Genomic DNA, 16,409 nt, shown 5'->3' on the forward strand with positions numbered 1-16,409 from the left:
AAGAGGGGAATTTTGGGGTGGCTCAACATCAGGCTGTGGCTCAATACCAGGCTCTAGAAAACCTTGGTTGGATTGATCACTTCGGTAGAGATCTTCCCAAAAAATTTTCCTTTTCTCTACCATCAAAACTTCTTTCCATCTGTTGAGAATCACGTGAAATTTTTGAGATTCTTGGACTGTTGCCACTAGATGTTGCTCATCAGTTGTAGGTAACAAAAGAGACTCGATCTCCTGTAAAAAGCAAAAGAGAACATCACATTCAAGATACTTTCTCTAGTTATATTCAGATTCAAGATTATTCCCTGAAATAATCTTATTTTCTAAAGGAACATGCTTGTTCAAGAACAAACTTCTTGAGAGCATATACAAGGCAATTGAGACTGATAAGGTTAGAATTCTTGAACAAGCATGTTCCTTTAGAAAATAAGATTATTTCAGGGAATAATCTTGAATCTGAATATAACTAGAGAAAGTATCTTGAATGTAATGTTCTCTTTTGCTTTTTACAGGAGATCAAGTCTCTCTTTTTTTACCTACAATTGATGAGCAAAATCTAGTGGCAACAGTCCAAGAACCCCAAACATTTCACGTGATTCTCAACAGATGGAAAGAAGTTTTGATGGTAGAGAAAAGGAAAACTTTTTGGGAAGATCTCTACCGAAGTGATTAATCCAACCGAGTTTTTCCAAAGCCTGGTGTTGAGCCACAACATGATGTTGAGCTACCCCAAAATTCCCCTCTTCATCAAGCAGAAAAGTCACCGCCTCAAAATGTTTTTCCTGGTGATCAGTCTCAGGAACAAAATCAGTCTCAGGAACCGATTATAACCGGGAGTGGTGATCAGTCTCAGAATAACGTAGATCCTGAGAATCAGGAACATGATCCGTCTCAGAGTTTAAATAGCGGAGATCTTTTTAATGACTGGAACGAAATGAATAAGTCTCGTTCTCCTGGTCACAAAGAGCTAACGAATGTAGGCGGGAGTGGTGATACTCTCATTCAACAAGAGCACGAGGATGATGAGAGCAATGGGGGCCAAGAAGAGGACAGGAACGAAATGAATAAAGAGAACGAAGAGCACTCTGATAAAGAGAACGAAGAAGAGGAAAGAGAAGCAAAAGAGCTTCGAAGAAGTAATCACCTGAGAAAATCACCTAATAATTATTCTCCCAGCCTCATTAAGCCTAATAAGTAATCATAACTGTTCTTGATACTTTAATTTTTTTTGAGTTTTCTATCAAGTAATACAATTTTATGATTGAAGCAGGAAAAAGGAGAAGGAAAAATGCAGGAAAAAAGAGAAGGACATAAGAGCACCTTTATCCCAGTTGTTTAGGGGGTGATTATCAACTGTTGTCCCACAAAAATAATAAGCATCGCAGCTTCTTACTCTAAATTAAGCGCCTTGTTCTTTTATTGCTTGCACTGTTTCGCGGGTCTCACTGACACGGGACGGTCCACGATTGGTTTGTTTTTAATTTTTTTTTTTTAATCAGATAAAAAACTTTAAAAAAAAAATTAAGCACCCAAATGAGGTGCTAGGGTTAATGGTGCTCTTAGTCGATGGTTCTCAGCAAATCACCAAACTCTTCTATTTTAAACATTGATTTTCATTAATCACCATTAAATTAAAGACAAAAAAAAAACATTTTATAATGTTATTCTACATGAAATGGGCCAAGGAAAAAGGCCCAATTTAAAATTAGAGAAGGGAAAGAGGTCCAGGAAAATCCAATTAACTTATCCGGATCGTTAAATCCAACGGTCAAGATTCACTCAGGTAACGTTAAAAGCACCCTCTCTCTCACTCTCTAGGAGATAAACCTACTTCTTGCTTCAGCTGCTCCCGTGTTTCTTATCCGTGGTACTCTACTTCTCCTCTTCTTCTTCTTCGCTTTACTTCTCTGTTAGTCTCGTACTCTCTTAACACATCTGAGCCTCTGCGTTTTCACCGGCTCCGTTCATGCTTCTGTGTCTATGTTTGGTGTTGTTATGTTGGATAAGATTTTGCTCTAAGCTTTTTAATATCCATTTCTATCAAGATTTTGGGTACTCTTGTTCATAATTGAATGGTTCTTTCCTTAGATTTTCAGTGGTGTGTTGTTCTTAGTGAGCTCTACTTAAAAAAAAAATGTGTCGCCTTTCTTCTATTTTCTCTGATTTTCTTATGTGAATTTTCATTAGTTTAGTAGTTTCTTTGGTTTATTTTGATTAGCATTTTTTTTTTGTATATATCTTAGAGATGTTATCTGATTGTTGGATTGTCTGTGTTTGAAGTGAAACGATGGCATCAACCTTTACTGCAACGTCTTCCATTGGCTCCATGGTTGCTCCAAATGCCCACAAAACGGATAAGAAGCTTATGAACAAGTTGTCTTCAAGCTCTTTCGGGAGGAGGCAGAACGTGTTCCCCAAGCTCAGAAGATCCAGTCCTGCAGTTGTATGTGCAGCCAAGGAGTTGCATTTCAACAAAGACGGGACTACCATCAGGAAGCTTCAAGTGAGTACCTTTTTTTTTTACTAACGGAAACTGTGTGCCCCTAAACTTTACTGCTGCCGCTAACTATTTGTGATTCATTGTTGAACCAGGCTGGTGTCAACAAGCTTGCAGACCTAGTTGGTGTTACACTTGGACCTAAAGGGCGAAATGTTGTTCTAGAGAGCAAGTATGGATCGCCAAGAATTGTTAATGATGGTGTGACTGTTGCTAGGGAGGTATGGAATCGTTCACCCTCTGATAATGATGTTTATTTATTTTTTATTGAAAAGACTCTTTTAACTTAGAACTTGCTGCTGTAGGTTGAATTGGAAGACCCTGTTGAGAACATTGGTGCTAAACTTGTTAGGCAAGCAGCTGCCAAGACCAATGACCTGGCCGGTGATGGTACCACAACATCTGTGGTTCTTGCACAAGGTTTTATTGCTGAGGGTGTCAAGGTATGTCTAATCTTCTTTTTCTTTCAGCTTTTTGAGATGAAACTCAAAAAGAATGGTGATCTTAATCTCTAAATTTGTTTGTCATTCAGGTGGTGGCTGCTGGTGCAAACCCTGTATTGATCACTAGAGGCATTGAGAAGACAGCAAAGGCTTTGGTAGCCGAGCTCAAGAAAATGTCTAAAGAGGTTACAACTTTTTCTAAGAGTCTCTTTCTTTGAATATTTGACAAAAGATTCTGAAAGTAGTCATGTCTGATGTAGGTTGAAGACAGTGAGCTTGCGGATGTGGCAGCTGTTAGTGCGGGTAACAATGCAGAAATTGGAAGTATGATCGCTGAAGCAATGAGCAGAGTGGGCAGGAAGGGTGTGGTGACACTTGAGGAGGGTAAAAGTGCCGAGAACGCTCTCTACGTAGTGGAAGGAATGCAGTTTGATCGCGGTTATGTCTCTCCTTACTTTGTGACAGACAGTGAGAAAATGTCAGTGGAGTTCGACAATTGCAAGGTAACTGTTTCTAAATTCTGAGTCCACTCCATCATAGTCTTGCAGCTGTTAAATGTTCTCTAATGGATTTTTTATTGTGTTGCAGTTGCTTCTTGTTGACAAGAAAATTACCAACGCAAGGGATCTTGTTGGTGTTCTGGAGGATGCAATTAGAGGAGGATACCCAATTTTAATTATCGCAGAAGACATTGAGCAGGAGGCGTTAGCGACCCTTGTTGTTAATAAGCTTAGAGGCACACTGAAGATTGCAGCTCTCAAAGCACCAGGATTTGGAGAGCGCAAGAGCCAATACCTTGATGATATTGCCATCCTCACTGGAGGTAATATCAATGTGCAGTGCTGAGCCATGTGTTTAGGCACAATCATTGTGGTTTTAATCTTGTCCTTGTTTTCTATCTGTGCTTGCAGCAACTGTGATTCGTGAGGAAGTTGGTCTTTCACTTGACAAAGCTGGAAAAGAGGTTCTTGGACATGCCGCAAAGGTGGTCCTCACTAAGGAGACTTCGACCATTGTGGGTGATGGGAGCACACAAGACGCAGTGCAAAAGCGTGTTACACAAATTAAGAACCTTATTGAGGTACCAGCTTGTAGTAGACTTATATGATCTCTACTTACTTTTTATTTTCCAAACCGTACTTAAGATTAGTATGCTACTTGGTTTGTGCAGCAAGCAGAGCAAGACTATGAGAAGGAAAAACTGAATGAGAGAATTGCAAAGCTCTCTGGTGGAGTTGCTGTGATTCAGGTTACTTACAAAACTCTTTAATAGTATTTAATATAAGAAGAGAATATGTTGGAGAGAGATATTAAGTAAAAACTCTTACGTATTGGTTAAAGGTCGGAGCACAAACTGAGACAGAACTCAAAGAGAAGAAACTGAGAGTTGAAGATGCTCTTAATGCTACAAAGGTGATATGTTTTTTTCTGAGCTTGTACTCGTGAACTATACTGATCAGGATTTCTATTCTGCAGGCTGCTGTTGAGGAAGGAATTGTCGTTGGTGGTGGTTGTACTCTGCTTCGTCTTGCTTCCAAGGTGGATGCCATTAAAGCCGCCCTTGACAATGATGAAGAAAAGGTACAAAATCGATCAAGACTTCAGTTTATAGTTCCTAAGCCTTCAGGTCTTCTAACTTCTCTTACTTCAGGTTGGAGCGGATATCGTGAAAAGAGCACTGAGTTACCCTCTGAAACTGATTGCCAAGAACGCAGGAGTCAACGGAAGTGTAGTCAGCGAGAAGGTAGTTTAACAGAAAACCTTTACACACTTTTTGCTCTTGATTTACATCAGATGCTTGAAGAGCTGTCTTTTTATTTACTGGCAGGTGCTTTCTAACGATAATGTGAAGTTCGGTTACAATGCTGCAACCGGCAAGTACGAGGATCTAATGGCTGCAGGAATCATCGATCCAACTAAGGTCAGTTGTTTGCTTGCATACATAAACTGTCTTTGGCTTGCTAACAGATCCATGAACCTGAGTATGTTTTATTTGGGTTTAGGTTGTGAGATGTTGCTTGGAACACGCAGCTTCGGTTGCAAAGACATTCTTGATGTCTGACTGTGTCGTTGTTGAGATCAAGGAGCCTGAGCCAGTTCCCGTAGGCAACCCAATGGACAACTCAGGTTTGTTCAGACATTCAGATATTTTTACTCTCCTGTGAAGATCCACCAAAAACATTCATGTCTCATCACTGATTCTGTGTTACTTCTCTCTTGTTTCAGGTTATGGATACTGAGAAGATGCAGGAATAAAGTAACTCTGCCGGAAATTGATTCCTTCTAGCTTGTGTAATAGAGCTGTGTACTGAAATTTTGAACCAATCCTATGAATAAATGATTCCTTAGTAATTCAAAGTTACAAACCATTATGCTATATATCACGTTTGAAAATTTACTTTCATTTCATATGAAAATCAATACAAATTGACTGGAAAATAAATACAACTCCTCTGAGTATATCACATCAAGCCAAGAAGAGACATAAAACTTTAGGTGGTGAACTACTTCTTGTTAAACCCAAACAAGGACTTGATTGGCGTTAATGGCACAAGATTCATCAAACTGCTTCATGAGTGTGATAAGCGTTGAGTACTATTCTTATTGCTCATCGAACGGCTACAATCTCAAGTCGACAAACGATGCCTTGAGCCATCAAATCCAGAGAACAAGCTCTCAGAATCAGCCTTCTTGAAGAGATGAACTCAACAAGCCTATTGATCGAGTCTAACCAAAACCGATCAACCACAAAAATAAAGGTAACACTTCTATTTATATTCTTTCACTCATCCTCAGCTCTCTAACTGCCATCTCCTCTTGCCAGCTCAGCAACTCACAGCCACATCAGCTCTCCTGATGTTTTCCAGGTCTGGCACAGTGAGCTTCGTCCTTTTGCTTTCGTATATAAATTCGCATCTCCCTTCCACTTGGATCCGTTTAATACATAGCAATCTTGTTTTCACTCGAAGTGATATGACAAACTATGCAACATGAGCCAAAGTGTGATTGGCTTTGTCTCATGATTCCTATGTTGCAAACAAACAACTACTCAGGAAAAGATAAATCAAACTTGCTGTTACTTAAAGCCAACTTTGATAACATTTGCTTCAAGCTTGACATGACACATAAGTAGAAAACTTAGACATGGAAAGTGCCAACACAATCATACACACAAAGTCTTATTGTTATAAATGAAAAAGGGCTGCTTCAAAGACAAGAACCTGTTCCAGACTGATATAAAAGTTGTAATGTAGACATTTGGTTTACATAGTGCATGTTAAACTCATCTGCATAAGTAGACATCAACATACATAGTGATTGCTAGATTTGTAACATACTCCATTAAAACGGTTTGAAGAAACGAATGAAGTTAAAGATCTATACTTTTATATAAGCAGAGCATTTTCAAGAGAAGAAGAAAAGAATGCTTCAGTATGTACACAAATGCAGATTCTCTCTGTATATGGGATTACAATGCCTGGAGCCACCAGCTTTGTCCTTTGTCCTTTGTCCTTGGATCCTCCAGCAAAACTAAAATGGACAAATCAAAGGATAACACAGACACAGTTTTTCTCCCCATCAGAGTCAATATCATCTTCTCCACTGCAAGAAAAATGAGATAAACCACATCATTCCAAAAGAGTAAAGAATCTGATTCCATAAAACTTATGACCAAACTAACTGTCCCTATATGTAAGAATCTCAATTTCAACACATAACTTTAACCAACCTGGGTTCGAATTCTCGAATCTCAGCAAGCTCTTTTACCCCCATCAAATCCACCCATTGTACCTTCTTCTTCTCCTTCTTATTAGAATCCACCTTTCTGAGACTACTTGTCAGAGTGAGAGTAGGACAAACAACTTCACATTCGTCTTCCTTTGCGTCCACTTTTGGGTCTTCCCTATTCCTATGATCATCCACAACAGCTTCTTCATGACCATCATCGTCATCATTAGTGGCTGAAACAATATTTGTATTTCAAAGACTTGAGTATATGTCAAAGAAGTGCTTAGATAAACAGATTAATAAATAAAAAAGGGGGTCTTACAAAGCAAAACAGTCATCAAAACATGTAATGGCTCTTTGAAACAGTTGATCATCAATGGAGAAAATTTCTTACACCTCTTTCTCCGAGTTTAGCCCATTTGGTGTGAACAATAAAGTCTCTAACTTTGAGAGAAAAGCACACAGTTTGTTTAATTGTAAGAGAAAGATAGAGAGAGAGAGAAAAACACAGATAAACCCAGAAAAGGGGGTTTCAGACAAAACCCACAACTGAAAAAGAAAGAAGGTAAAGATTCCCTTTCGAGAAGGAACAAAAAGCAAAGATTGAGGAATGTGAAAAGGCAGATACTTTTCTGATTTTAGAGGGGACAGAGAAAGAATGCTACCAATTTAAAAAAAGCCCTTGAAAACTGATTTGATTTGATTTCCCTGAGAATAAGGAAATAGAGGAAGAAGAAAGAGATAATAAAGTGGTGGACTTGTACTAGTGTTGTTAAATATTCTCCCTTCCTTTATTATCTGGGAAGTTTGTTAATTACGGTTTGACCAAGAACCAACCAAACTTTCACTGTACAGCGGACTGACTAACCTTAAAAGTAATAAAGAGGTTGCTTATTGATTGATTGCCTCCAAAGGGAAAGGGCTTGTGGATAACTGTCTTTTCAGGTGTAAACTTATTCCAAAATGTTCATCTCTATCAATATATAAACAAACAAAAAAAGTCCACGAGAATCTTACTGTTTTATAATTATTGGGCCGTTAATATTGTTGGTGCCCATTGGAGATGATGAAAGGTTGGTCTTCTTCTACAATTCACACTAGAGTGTTTGCTTTTGTGAGGACTTAGTCCAGGCAACTGTTAATGTATCTATAGTTACAATATTTATGAGCCTAAATGTGTTTACCCCTTAACGGCATTTCATCTCAGAAGTCAACATGGGAATTATATAATTCGAGCTTTGTTTGAGAAAGCATAATCAAAACACCACAGGGTTTCTTAAAGATACTAGAGTAGTCACACGTACAATCACATTGAGTAAACCAATGAAAATTAAAGATAATCCAGTCAAGAACATGTCATGAAACAGAATCTCATCTGCAGTACCTTCGGTGACAAACCATCAGGGATCATAATTGCAGTCAAACCCATCATCTTAAACCCTCTGAGATGCAACCCTGTTCGCTTGGCTGGACAAAAGAGAATAAAAAGAAACCAAATGCCAGAATCTTTTGACCACTCTGTTTTATCATAACAGTGAGTTGTCTTAAACTCACTTGCAGACACAAAGAAAGTTCCAAAGTAGAAACCTAAGGTACGCTGATATAATGGTCTAAAGATATAGTAACTAAGCTAGTTTGCATATATCCTCATACTCAATAGACTTAATGACTCTCCCTTCATAAACACCTTTCTCAATCTGCACTTTAGCACAGAACTTCTCCGTATCCACGCCCAACAACTTCGCAACTGAACCACGATACGCCCCATTCACAATCTTCACCAACCCTCCAATCTGTGGAATCACAGTCTCAAGCTCCTCCTGATCAACTCGCAACACATGCTTCGAATCAATCATCTCAATCTCCCCAACATAGTCATCAATCACCTTCCTCACAACCCCCTTCTGCTTATAGTACCCTTTATCCGCCAGAGCTTTACTCATAACCTTCACAACAATCCCTTGGAAGAGCCAGTAAGGCTTGCGATTCATCCTCTCCTTCTTCCTCTCTTCCTCCTTCATCAACTCATCCAAAGCAGACCTTCTCTCCTTCTCCAAGTCTCCACCTTTCTTCCTCTTCTTCTCCTCTCTCTCATTCTCTTCCTCCTCAAACACACGCCTCGAGCTCTCACCCGTAGTAACAACCTGTTTAGCCCCTCCACCGAGTGAAAACCCAACCTTAACAACACCACTCTTCAACCCAAAGTCTTCACCTTTCTTCTTCTCCTCACCCTCACCTTCACCTTCCTTGGCTCTCTCAATCTGTTTCTGAATCTCCCTCTCCTGCTTCTCCTCCTCAGCCAAGTCACTCTTCACCCTCTTATTCTTCAACCTCTCTTTAAAAATAGTCTCCGAATCTCTATCTATATAAGTAATAAACCACCCTTTAGGCGTCTCTTCAACCTTACACTTCCCCGTCTTCCCCAAATACTTTATAAACTCCGTCAACGTCGCCCACTCCGTCGAGTTCATATGCACATGATGCCTATCATTAATATACTCGTTGTACACCACGGTGGCGGCGATGCGAGAGAACCTGTGGCTCCGACGCATGAGATCGAGGAAGGTCTTCTCGAACTCCTCGGAGTAGCCTTGGAGGACGCGCCGCTGGTTCTGGCCGAAGACCTGCATCTGACGCTGGTGAGACTCGCTCATGCAGTGGCACTTGAACCCGTTCTCGTCGCGGCACTGCTTCTGGCACATCTGGCAGTACCACCGGAGCTTCTGGAGCCCTTTCGCCTTCATGCGGTTCGCGATCGCCTTCGGGGTGAGGAAGTCGTTCTTGCCCATCGTCGAATCGAATGAATCGGATGAATTAGGGTTCTTTGGGGATTGGAATCTAGGGATTTCGAAAAATTCAGAAGGAGAGATTCAGAGAGCAGAAACGAGGGGACTGGTCGAGGTTTCGCGAAGAATCGATTTGATGGATGATTCACTAATGGGCCTATATAATATGTAGTAGAGCCTACACATTAGCCCATTTGTGGTTCGGTTTCATCTATATTTTTGATGTGTGCGCGTAATTTGTTTCGAACCCAACTTTTACTCGGATACCCATCCAATCTATACTATTATATTAAAAGGGAAGGAGTCCCAAAAAATCTACTTAAAAAAATTGTTGGACCTATTCACTAAACTTAACTATTTTTTTGGTTTCAACTTATATTTCTCTAACGATACACTAATCAATTACCTTATATTTCTCTAACTATAAAATAACCAATGCTCTTATTTAATACTCAACTTACTATAGTACACCAAAGATTTATACATCAATATTATTAATTCAGAATCATTGATATATTTTACCCTTATTTTTCCTTAGAATATTACTTTTGTGCCACTAAACCTATTAAAAAAAACATATTATTTTATAACTGATTTAATAATCATACAATCCACGATCATTTTTCTTTAACAAAAGTTTTTACTAAAAACATTTGGATTTATTGGTAATTAAAGTCTAAACAATACCATACTTTTAATTCATATTAAATATTTTATGACCCAAACTAACATAAAAACATGATGCAAGTACGGTTAACAGAAAGTTAAAAATATGATACCATTCGACGGTCAAAACATATTAACTTCCAATTACGATTAGAGAAATACATCACAGTACAACAACAAGCTTAATTATATTTTAAAAGTATAGTTTTTCTTTGAAAACCTTCCTAGGTTATTTTTGTGATGAAAATCTTTTACAACTGGGTTTATTAGGAGAAAGAGTTTTGTATAAATATTTTCTCAGGAAATTATAGCATTTTTAGAATGTTTTTTATGTTTAAATAAAATATATTATTTATTTTTAACATTTATAGGTAACTCAACTATACTCAAATTAATAATAATTTTATTTCTAAAACTCAAAAATTTAATCTTAATATAGTTTATTATAAAACCTATAAACTAAAATGTATAACATAAAAAAATATAGTTTATTCAATTTTATATCTTAGTAAAATTTATATGAGAAATTTAATCAAATTTTAAAAAACATTATCATGTTATTTTAGATTTTTACCATGTCATCTGGTATAGATTCACGAGTTAATATGGGTTTTAGATTTTAAAGGATTTTAAATAATAGATTTTTATTAAATTGAAACTAGATTATATATGGTGACTGCGTTTACTGGTTTGACTGTGGATACCACTTAATGGTGTTTTGGTTCCTTTTAGTGGAAAATTAGACTGAATGTTGAGGACTTATTAAGATATTTTTTTTTAATATTTGAAAAAAATGTTTGAGTAATTTGTTTTTATTGGATAATTCAGCTTATAAATAGTATATTTAAGCTTTTTGGTTATTTAGAAATTACATATTAATATTTGTAGGTATATAATTTGTATTTTTAAAATTCAGGTGTCTATTTATCTTGGTTCTAGATATATATGATATGTTCGGTTATTTATAAATTTTGGTTCAAGTTTGGTTTCATTTTTTCAATTTGGTACGGGTTGATTATTCGGTTCCGAATAATATGGCCAAACTTATAAACTATCTTATATAAAAAATTAAATTAAAAATTATTAAATTCAAAAAATAAATCCGCGCTTTCTAAGCGCGGATCAAAATCTAGTACAGTTTTAATTGGTTGTTTTTGGTCAAACATTTTGTCTTCAATGCCTCTAAATTTACCCAAGATAATGGTTTGGATCATATTTTAATGACTGGATATTTCACTATTTTTTATATTAAGTAAAAAAAAAATTTCCGAAAATTTCTATTACACTCAAAATATATAAAAATAAAAATAGATTCATATTTATAATATTAATTTGCATATTGAGATTATTACAGTTATTATTATAACTAATATTTTTGGAATTATATTTATATTTAGGAACTAGGATATTACTTTGGTTTAAGAATATAAGTATTTAAAATTTTAAACTACCTAAATTTACCCAAAATAGCCAAAAGTATACAGTTTGAATCATTTTTATCGAAAGTAATTACGTTATTACATGTTGGTTCGGTATTTTGTATAATATTCAAAATATCTAAAAATAAAAATATATTCAGGTTATAATATTAATTTGGGTATTGAAATTATTATAATTTATTATTATAACTAATATATTTATATTTAGGATACTTGCGGATACTCAACTTGTTCTTATTTTGATCGGGTTTGGAATCGGTCATTGGATTAGCAGTTTAGAACTCGTTCAAAAAATTTCACCAGGTAATTAGGGTCAATTTTCCCTTGATTATTTGAGTGTGGATATTTTGTTCACCTCCATTTGGTGCAACGTCCAATATTTGGTTTTTTATTTTTATTAAAAAGGATTAAAAGAAGCTATAGAAATTTTGTAAGTAGATTTGCGATTTCGTGTGGCTGCATAGGTTCAACCATCAACCTTAGCTTCGGTCTCCTCGTCCCACTTGAATGATCCACTTGACTTGGTGGCAGCCAATATTTCCTCAATGGTGATCGCTGAATTCGACTCGACCTTATGGGCATACTTCTCTGCATCTCCACAGTAATCCTAGTCCATTTCAAAACAAAAAGATTTTGTTACATCATGTGTACCTGTGATGTAGATTCATACCAAGAAACAATTTCATGGCCTTGCCAATACTTACTTGATCTGCATGCATGTTCCTCACAAACTTCTTGAACATGTCATAGTTTCTACTAAAAATTGTTTCCGACAATCGCAGGTACATGAAACTGTGCACTTTGAGTTTTGGCTTTCCCTTCGGGTTAGAACCGTTTGGTCTTGCATTAAGAAGAACCTGGTTGTAACCTTCCTCATTTTTAATTTCCGATGTGTTTGCACCAATCACTTCTATGCCTTCTTTCCACGCTTTGCTCAAGACCTTACAACAAGACACCAAACAAAACAATGATTTACTAAGAAAACCATTTGAGAATAGTTACTTGTATGTTTGTAATTGTAATAAGACTCTTTTTTGGTGAATTACCGCTTTAACAAGTTCTTCGGGAGCAGATAAGGCTTCCTCTGAATAGTTGTAATATTTCATCTCAAGGCAACTAAAGTTGAGAAAGCAGTTGCGTTTGTATAGCATCCTAGCGATCGGACGGTAACCATCTCTGTCATAAAGGTTGTAATAACCAGCAGTTAGTTCTGCCCCGTGGCTGGGATGGTAGTACAGCCAGTGAACTCCTGAAACCTATGGTAAATATAAACCGAGAATGTGATAGCAAGAAAAAAAAAAGACAATTTGTGACATGTCAGTTCAAAAATTTGTATTCGAGCCGGATCTAAGAGTTTTGGGGGCGTAAACATTTCTTAAGAACTTTAAAATTAAAAATTATATAATTTAAAGGGTTATGTCTATGTATACAACATTCAAATTTTTTGAGATTGTGCCCGGATCCGGCATGAGTGTTTATGTGTTGTACCTTGGCAACCAAGTCAATTTTGAGGCCGGTGAAGATCTTGTTGGCTTCTCTTAGGATTTGATCACCATGGATGATAAGTTTGTTGGAGTACCATTCCAAGAAGAACTCCCCCTTCTCCGTTGTGTATGTCCCATTTTCCTTGAAAAATGTAGTTTCATCTGGCTTGCTGTTGTAATCTCCAAAATCTTCTTTTGAAAGATCCAACATCGAGTGTCCTGCCTTCTTTGCTGCATTCTCGAAATCTTTCTTCAAGTATTTGTCGTAGCACTGGTATTAATATCAACTCACTGTTTAGGATGGATATTTAGATTTGATCTAGAGCCAGATGAAACAATTAGTATATATATATATATATTCTGGAACCTGAAATTCTCCAATGCCGGGAAATGTCCACCTTTGATCTGATGGAAACGAAGGGTAACAAAGTTCTCCATTGGGTCCTAGGCCTACTTCAATTGCCCCTATCACACCGTCTTCTAGAAACTCTGCCATGTTTTCTTTGAAGCTATTCATGTAGTCACTGTATATCTGATAGTGCCATATGATTAGTGGAAACTAGGGTTGTTGCAATGGGTGAAAGTGCATGCAGACGTATTAATTGAATGAATGAAAGTCTCCTATTCAAAACTAATGAAGTAATATATAAAAGGTTAGAGTCAACTCACTCTCATTAGCAATTTGTTTTAAGTTGGAAGTCATAATTGAGCAAAATGACGCTATGTATTAATAGTTAATGTTACCATTCAAGCATATGATTTAGTTACCTGTATGGCAGTACGTTTTGTACCATTTACATCATCAAAGAGAGGTTCATTATCGACCCCAAGGCTGAGGCACTCGTCATTTCGAAAGCCTTTGCGGTCGGTGTAATAGATATCGGGATTCTCTTTGCCAACTTGGACTACCCAGCTCGGCAGAGAGGTGGTTTTTCTGTTTTGGCTGCTCTTGTGGAAAGACATAATGGCATGGATTTTGAGTTCCAAACGCTTGACCATCTTAAACAGCTCTTTGTAACCGTTCCAGTTATATTCCTTGGGGGCTTTGGACTCGACGATCCCCCACCACACATCGACCATCACACCATCGATGCAAGCCTCCTTCTTGAGACGCTTCAAGTTCCTTTCTGTAGTTTCTAATTCTGCGTGTTTGTTATCTTTAGCCACTATTCCAAACTGCATTCATACCAGTATATACTAGTTAGCTGCATTATATATATATAATAGATTGCTCCAAACAATATATAGAGTAAAATACCAAAAAAATGTTTTTGTGTTTGTTTTACTTACAAGAGGAAGCACAATGTAGACAGGAACGTAGTTGAGAAAAAGCTTTTCCTTGCGATTTATGTCTTCCATTATTCCTCTAAAATCAGGAAAAAACAAAGTTCAGACTTTTTTTTCTTTGTATATATTTTTCTCTTCTATTTGTTCTTCATAAGTTTCATCAATATATCACGAGGAAGATCTAGGAAAATAGGAAGAAGACAGAACCGGATAATTTGCTAGAAAGATAATCGCTTAATTAATCAATATTTTCCCCAAAATAAATAAAAAATAAAGAAAGATTGGAGAGCATATGGCCAGATGTACTATTTAATTATTTGGACGTTCGAATTCAACTCAAAGATTATCGTATCTTGATTGAGACATTAACTAATCGCGTTCATAATTAAGAAGTACAGCTAGTGAAATATATTTTGAGTTAAATAAATAAAAATCGAGAAAAAAATCACAATAAACGCGGTATATTACAAGGAACCACGTCTATCTGTCTGGTCGGAAATTAGAAGTAGTTGACTTTTGAGTTAAACTGATGTATGCAGCATGCTCCACAGATTACAGGGCCAAGAAAAAACAACTTAATTAAGCTTTTTTTTTTACTGAAATTAATTAAGCTTTTCTTTAAGAAACATTCTTTTTTTTGTGCATAACCGAAATTCATCAAAAACCATCAAACTGGAGCCGGTACAGGTCCCAGACTCGGTACAAAGTCTGAAAGGGCTTTTTTCGCCAGGGTATCTTCAAAACATAGAAGTTCACAACGACAAAACCTAAACGATACAACATCAAAACATTGAGATAGGAAATAGATATCAGAGAGTATTCCATGGAGTTCAGAGATTCCAGTTCCATCTGCAATTGCTGCCACCAGTTGCAAGGAATCCGATTTAAAAACCACACTTCTCATCTGTAGGTCGATGGCGTGTTCCACCGCTGCAAGCATTGCTAGTCCTTCTGCCATGATGGACGAGATCACAAATGCTGATGATTGACTGTGAGAACTGATTCTCTCACTTTGATTCCGGGAGAAACTCCACGCCATTCCAGCCGTGTGAGTTTCCTTCTTCCAAGCTGCGTCCGATCGACAAGTAATTTCCACAGCTAGCGTGTCTTGGGGATGAGGTTTCCTAAGAATTAAAGGTAACTCAAAGGATTGGGCATCTTGCCATTCCTTAGCATCTACCATAGCCTTTAAGATAGTCTCTTGAGCAGTGAAAGATCTTTGTTGAAATATTTTTTGATTTCTAGCAGACCAAATAGACCAGATGATCCAGGGGGCCAGAGGGCATCTTCCTAGGCCGACCGGAGGGAGAACCGTCAGTTGGAGCAGTCGTTGCCATTCCTCGTTGAAACTGTTCTGAGACAGAGGAGCGAAACCTCCAGAAAAAGGTACTAACTCCCAGACTCTTAGAGCAAAAGGACATTGGAAAAATAAATGTGTAATGGTTTCATCACTTCCACAATGAGTGCATTTAGCTCCTGTTAGGATATGTCTTGCTTCTAGTCTGTCACCAACCGGGAGAGCTCCATGTTTGATTTTCCAGATGAATAGCTTGAGCTTAGGGGCTGTTGTGATCTTCCAAACTTCATTTAGCCATTCTTGTGTGATTGTTGCCTCTGAATTGTTGTCGAGTTGCTGTTGATGTTTTTCCCGAGCTGAGTAATATCTTGTCTTAGTTGTATAGGCACCAGACTTGTGTTTCAACCAAATTAGTTTGTCTTCTCCGCCCTTCTTGCTTGGTTTAATGCTAAGAATGTTTCCCAATAGGAGAGGAAATGATCGTTCAATTTTCTGTCTGTCCCAGTCCTTAGTCTCGCTAGACATAAGATCTGATACTCTTAGATTAGTTTCTACTTCAGGGGCTGGACCCACTGGTCTTTCAGGACCTACTGTAGAAAGCCAATCATCATTCCAACCTGAAACATTTTTGCCATTTCCGATAGCCCATCCTAATTGCTCTTTAATGAGGTCACTTCCTATCATTATACCTCTCCAGCCGTGAGAACATGAAGCTGGTGTGGTAGCCTGAAGAAACTCTTGATCTTGGAAGTATTTTCCTTTGAGTACTCGAGCTAACAAGCAG

The 16,409-nt window shown here is 37.4% G+C and overlaps 4 protein-coding genes across 6 annotated transcripts; 1 reads left to right on the top strand and 3 right to left on the bottom strand.

Annotated features, from left to right (window-relative positions):
• Positions 1-1,765: 1,765 nt before the first annotated feature.
• Positions 1,766-5,335, top strand: LOC103832584 (ruBisCO large subunit-binding protein subunit beta, chloroplastic). Of its 3 annotated transcripts, none has more exons than XM_009108628.3 (15): positions 1,766-1,864; positions 2,278-2,500; positions 2,590-2,715; positions 2,800-2,937; positions 3,027-3,122; positions 3,198-3,440; positions 3,526-3,760; positions 3,849-4,018; positions 4,109-4,186; positions 4,279-4,350; positions 4,414-4,518; positions 4,589-4,681; positions 4,766-4,858; positions 4,941-5,064; positions 5,164-5,335. In XM_009108628.3, exons 2-15 carry the CDS (start codon positions 2,285-2,287, stop codon positions 5,175-5,177), a joined length of 1,803 nt encoding a protein of 600 aa, XP_009106876.1. In that variant the 5' UTR covers positions 1,766-1,864; positions 2,278-2,284; the 3' UTR covers positions 5,178-5,335. The 3 variants fall into 3 exon arrangements, with proteins under 3 accessions (XP_009106876.1, XP_018509301.1, XP_018509302.1); XM_018653785.2 differs by having other exon boundaries at positions 1,772-1,906; XM_018653786.2 differs by having other exon boundaries at positions 1,838-1,861.
• A 770-nt stretch (positions 5,336-6,105) lies between these two features.
• LOC103832585 lies at positions 6,106-7,442 on the bottom strand. The gene is made up of 3 exons (XM_009108629.3): positions 6,989-7,442; positions 6,668-6,899; positions 6,106-6,540 (listed from the first exon to the last, which is right to left on the bottom strand). The coding sequence occupies exons 1-3, from the start codon at positions 7,038-7,040 to the stop codon at positions 6,483-6,485; spliced, it is 342 nt and encodes a 113-aa protein (XP_009106877.1). The 5' UTR covers positions 7,041-7,442; the 3' UTR covers positions 6,106-6,482.
• A 446-nt stretch (positions 7,443-7,888) lies between these two features.
• LOC103832586 (KIN17-like protein) lies at positions 7,889-9,590 on the bottom strand. Its single transcript, XM_009108630.3, has one exon. It carries the CDS (start codon positions 9,453-9,455, stop codon positions 8,292-8,294), a length of 1,164 nt encoding a protein of 387 aa, XP_009106878.1. The 5' UTR covers positions 9,456-9,590; the 3' UTR covers positions 7,889-8,291.
• A 2,410-nt stretch (positions 9,591-12,000) lies between these two features.
• Positions 12,001-14,400, bottom strand: LOC103832587 (beta-amylase 5-like). Its single transcript, XM_009108631.3, has 7 exons — positions 14,332-14,400; positions 13,810-14,217; positions 13,409-13,573; positions 13,046-13,312; positions 12,604-12,813; positions 12,262-12,498; positions 12,001-12,164 (listed from the first exon to the last, which is right to left on the bottom strand). The coding sequence occupies exons 1-7, from the start codon at positions 14,398-14,400 to the stop codon at positions 12,024-12,026; spliced, it is 1,497 nt and encodes a 498-aa protein (XP_009106879.1). The 3' UTR covers positions 12,001-12,023.
• Positions 14,401-16,409: the final 2,009 nt, after the last annotated feature.

The sequence above is a fragment of the Brassica rapa genome, chromosome A08, assembly GCF_000309985.2.
Source record: "Brassica rapa cultivar Chiifu-401-42 chromosome A08, CAAS_Brap_v3.01, whole genome shotgun sequence".
Classification (NCBI taxonomy): Eukaryota; Viridiplantae; Streptophyta; class Magnoliopsida; order Brassicales; family Brassicaceae; genus Brassica; species Brassica rapa.

Excerpts from the sequence above, each read along its gene's own strand:
- LOC103832584 (XM_009108628.3), top strand. The coding sequence starts at position 2,285 with ATGGCATCAACCTTTACTGCAACGTCTTCCATTGGCTCCATGGTTGCT. Across the intron at positions 3,441-3,525 it reads TGGAGTTCGACAATTGCAAG|TTGCTTCTTGTTGACAAGAA; the intron begins GTAACTGTTTCT and ends ATTGTGTTGCAG. Across the intron at positions 3,761-3,848 it reads TATTGCCATCCTCACTGGAG|CAACTGTGATTCGTGAGGAA; the intron begins GTAATATCAATG and ends CTGTGCTTGCAG.
- LOC103832585 (XM_009108629.3), bottom strand. The coding sequence starts at position 7,040 with ATGATCAACTGTTTCAAAGAGCCATTACATGTTTTGATGACTGTTTTG. Across the intron at positions 6,900-6,988 it reads TTTGATGACTGTTTTGCTTT|CCACTAATGATGACGATGAT; the intron begins GTAAGACCCCCT and ends ATATTGTTTCAG. Across the intron at positions 6,541-6,667 it reads ATTCGAGAATTCGAACCCAG|TGGAGAAGATGATATTGACT; the intron begins GTTGGTTAAAGT and ends TTTTTCTTGCAG.
- LOC103832586 (XM_009108630.3), bottom strand. The coding sequence starts at position 9,455 with ATGGGCAAGAACGACTTCCTCACCCCGAAGGCGATCGCGAACCGCATG.
- LOC103832587 (XM_009108631.3), bottom strand. The coding sequence starts at position 14,400 with ATGGAAGACATAAATCGCAAGGAAAAGCTTTTTCTCAACTACGTTCCT. Across the intron at positions 13,574-13,809 it reads CAAAACGTACTGCCATACAG|ATATACAGTGACTACATGAA; the intron begins GTAACTAAATCA and ends TGGCACTATCAG. Across the intron at positions 13,313-13,408 it reads CCGGCATTGGAGAATTTCAG|TGCTACGACAAATACTTGAA; the intron begins GTTCCAGAATAT and ends TATTAATACCAG.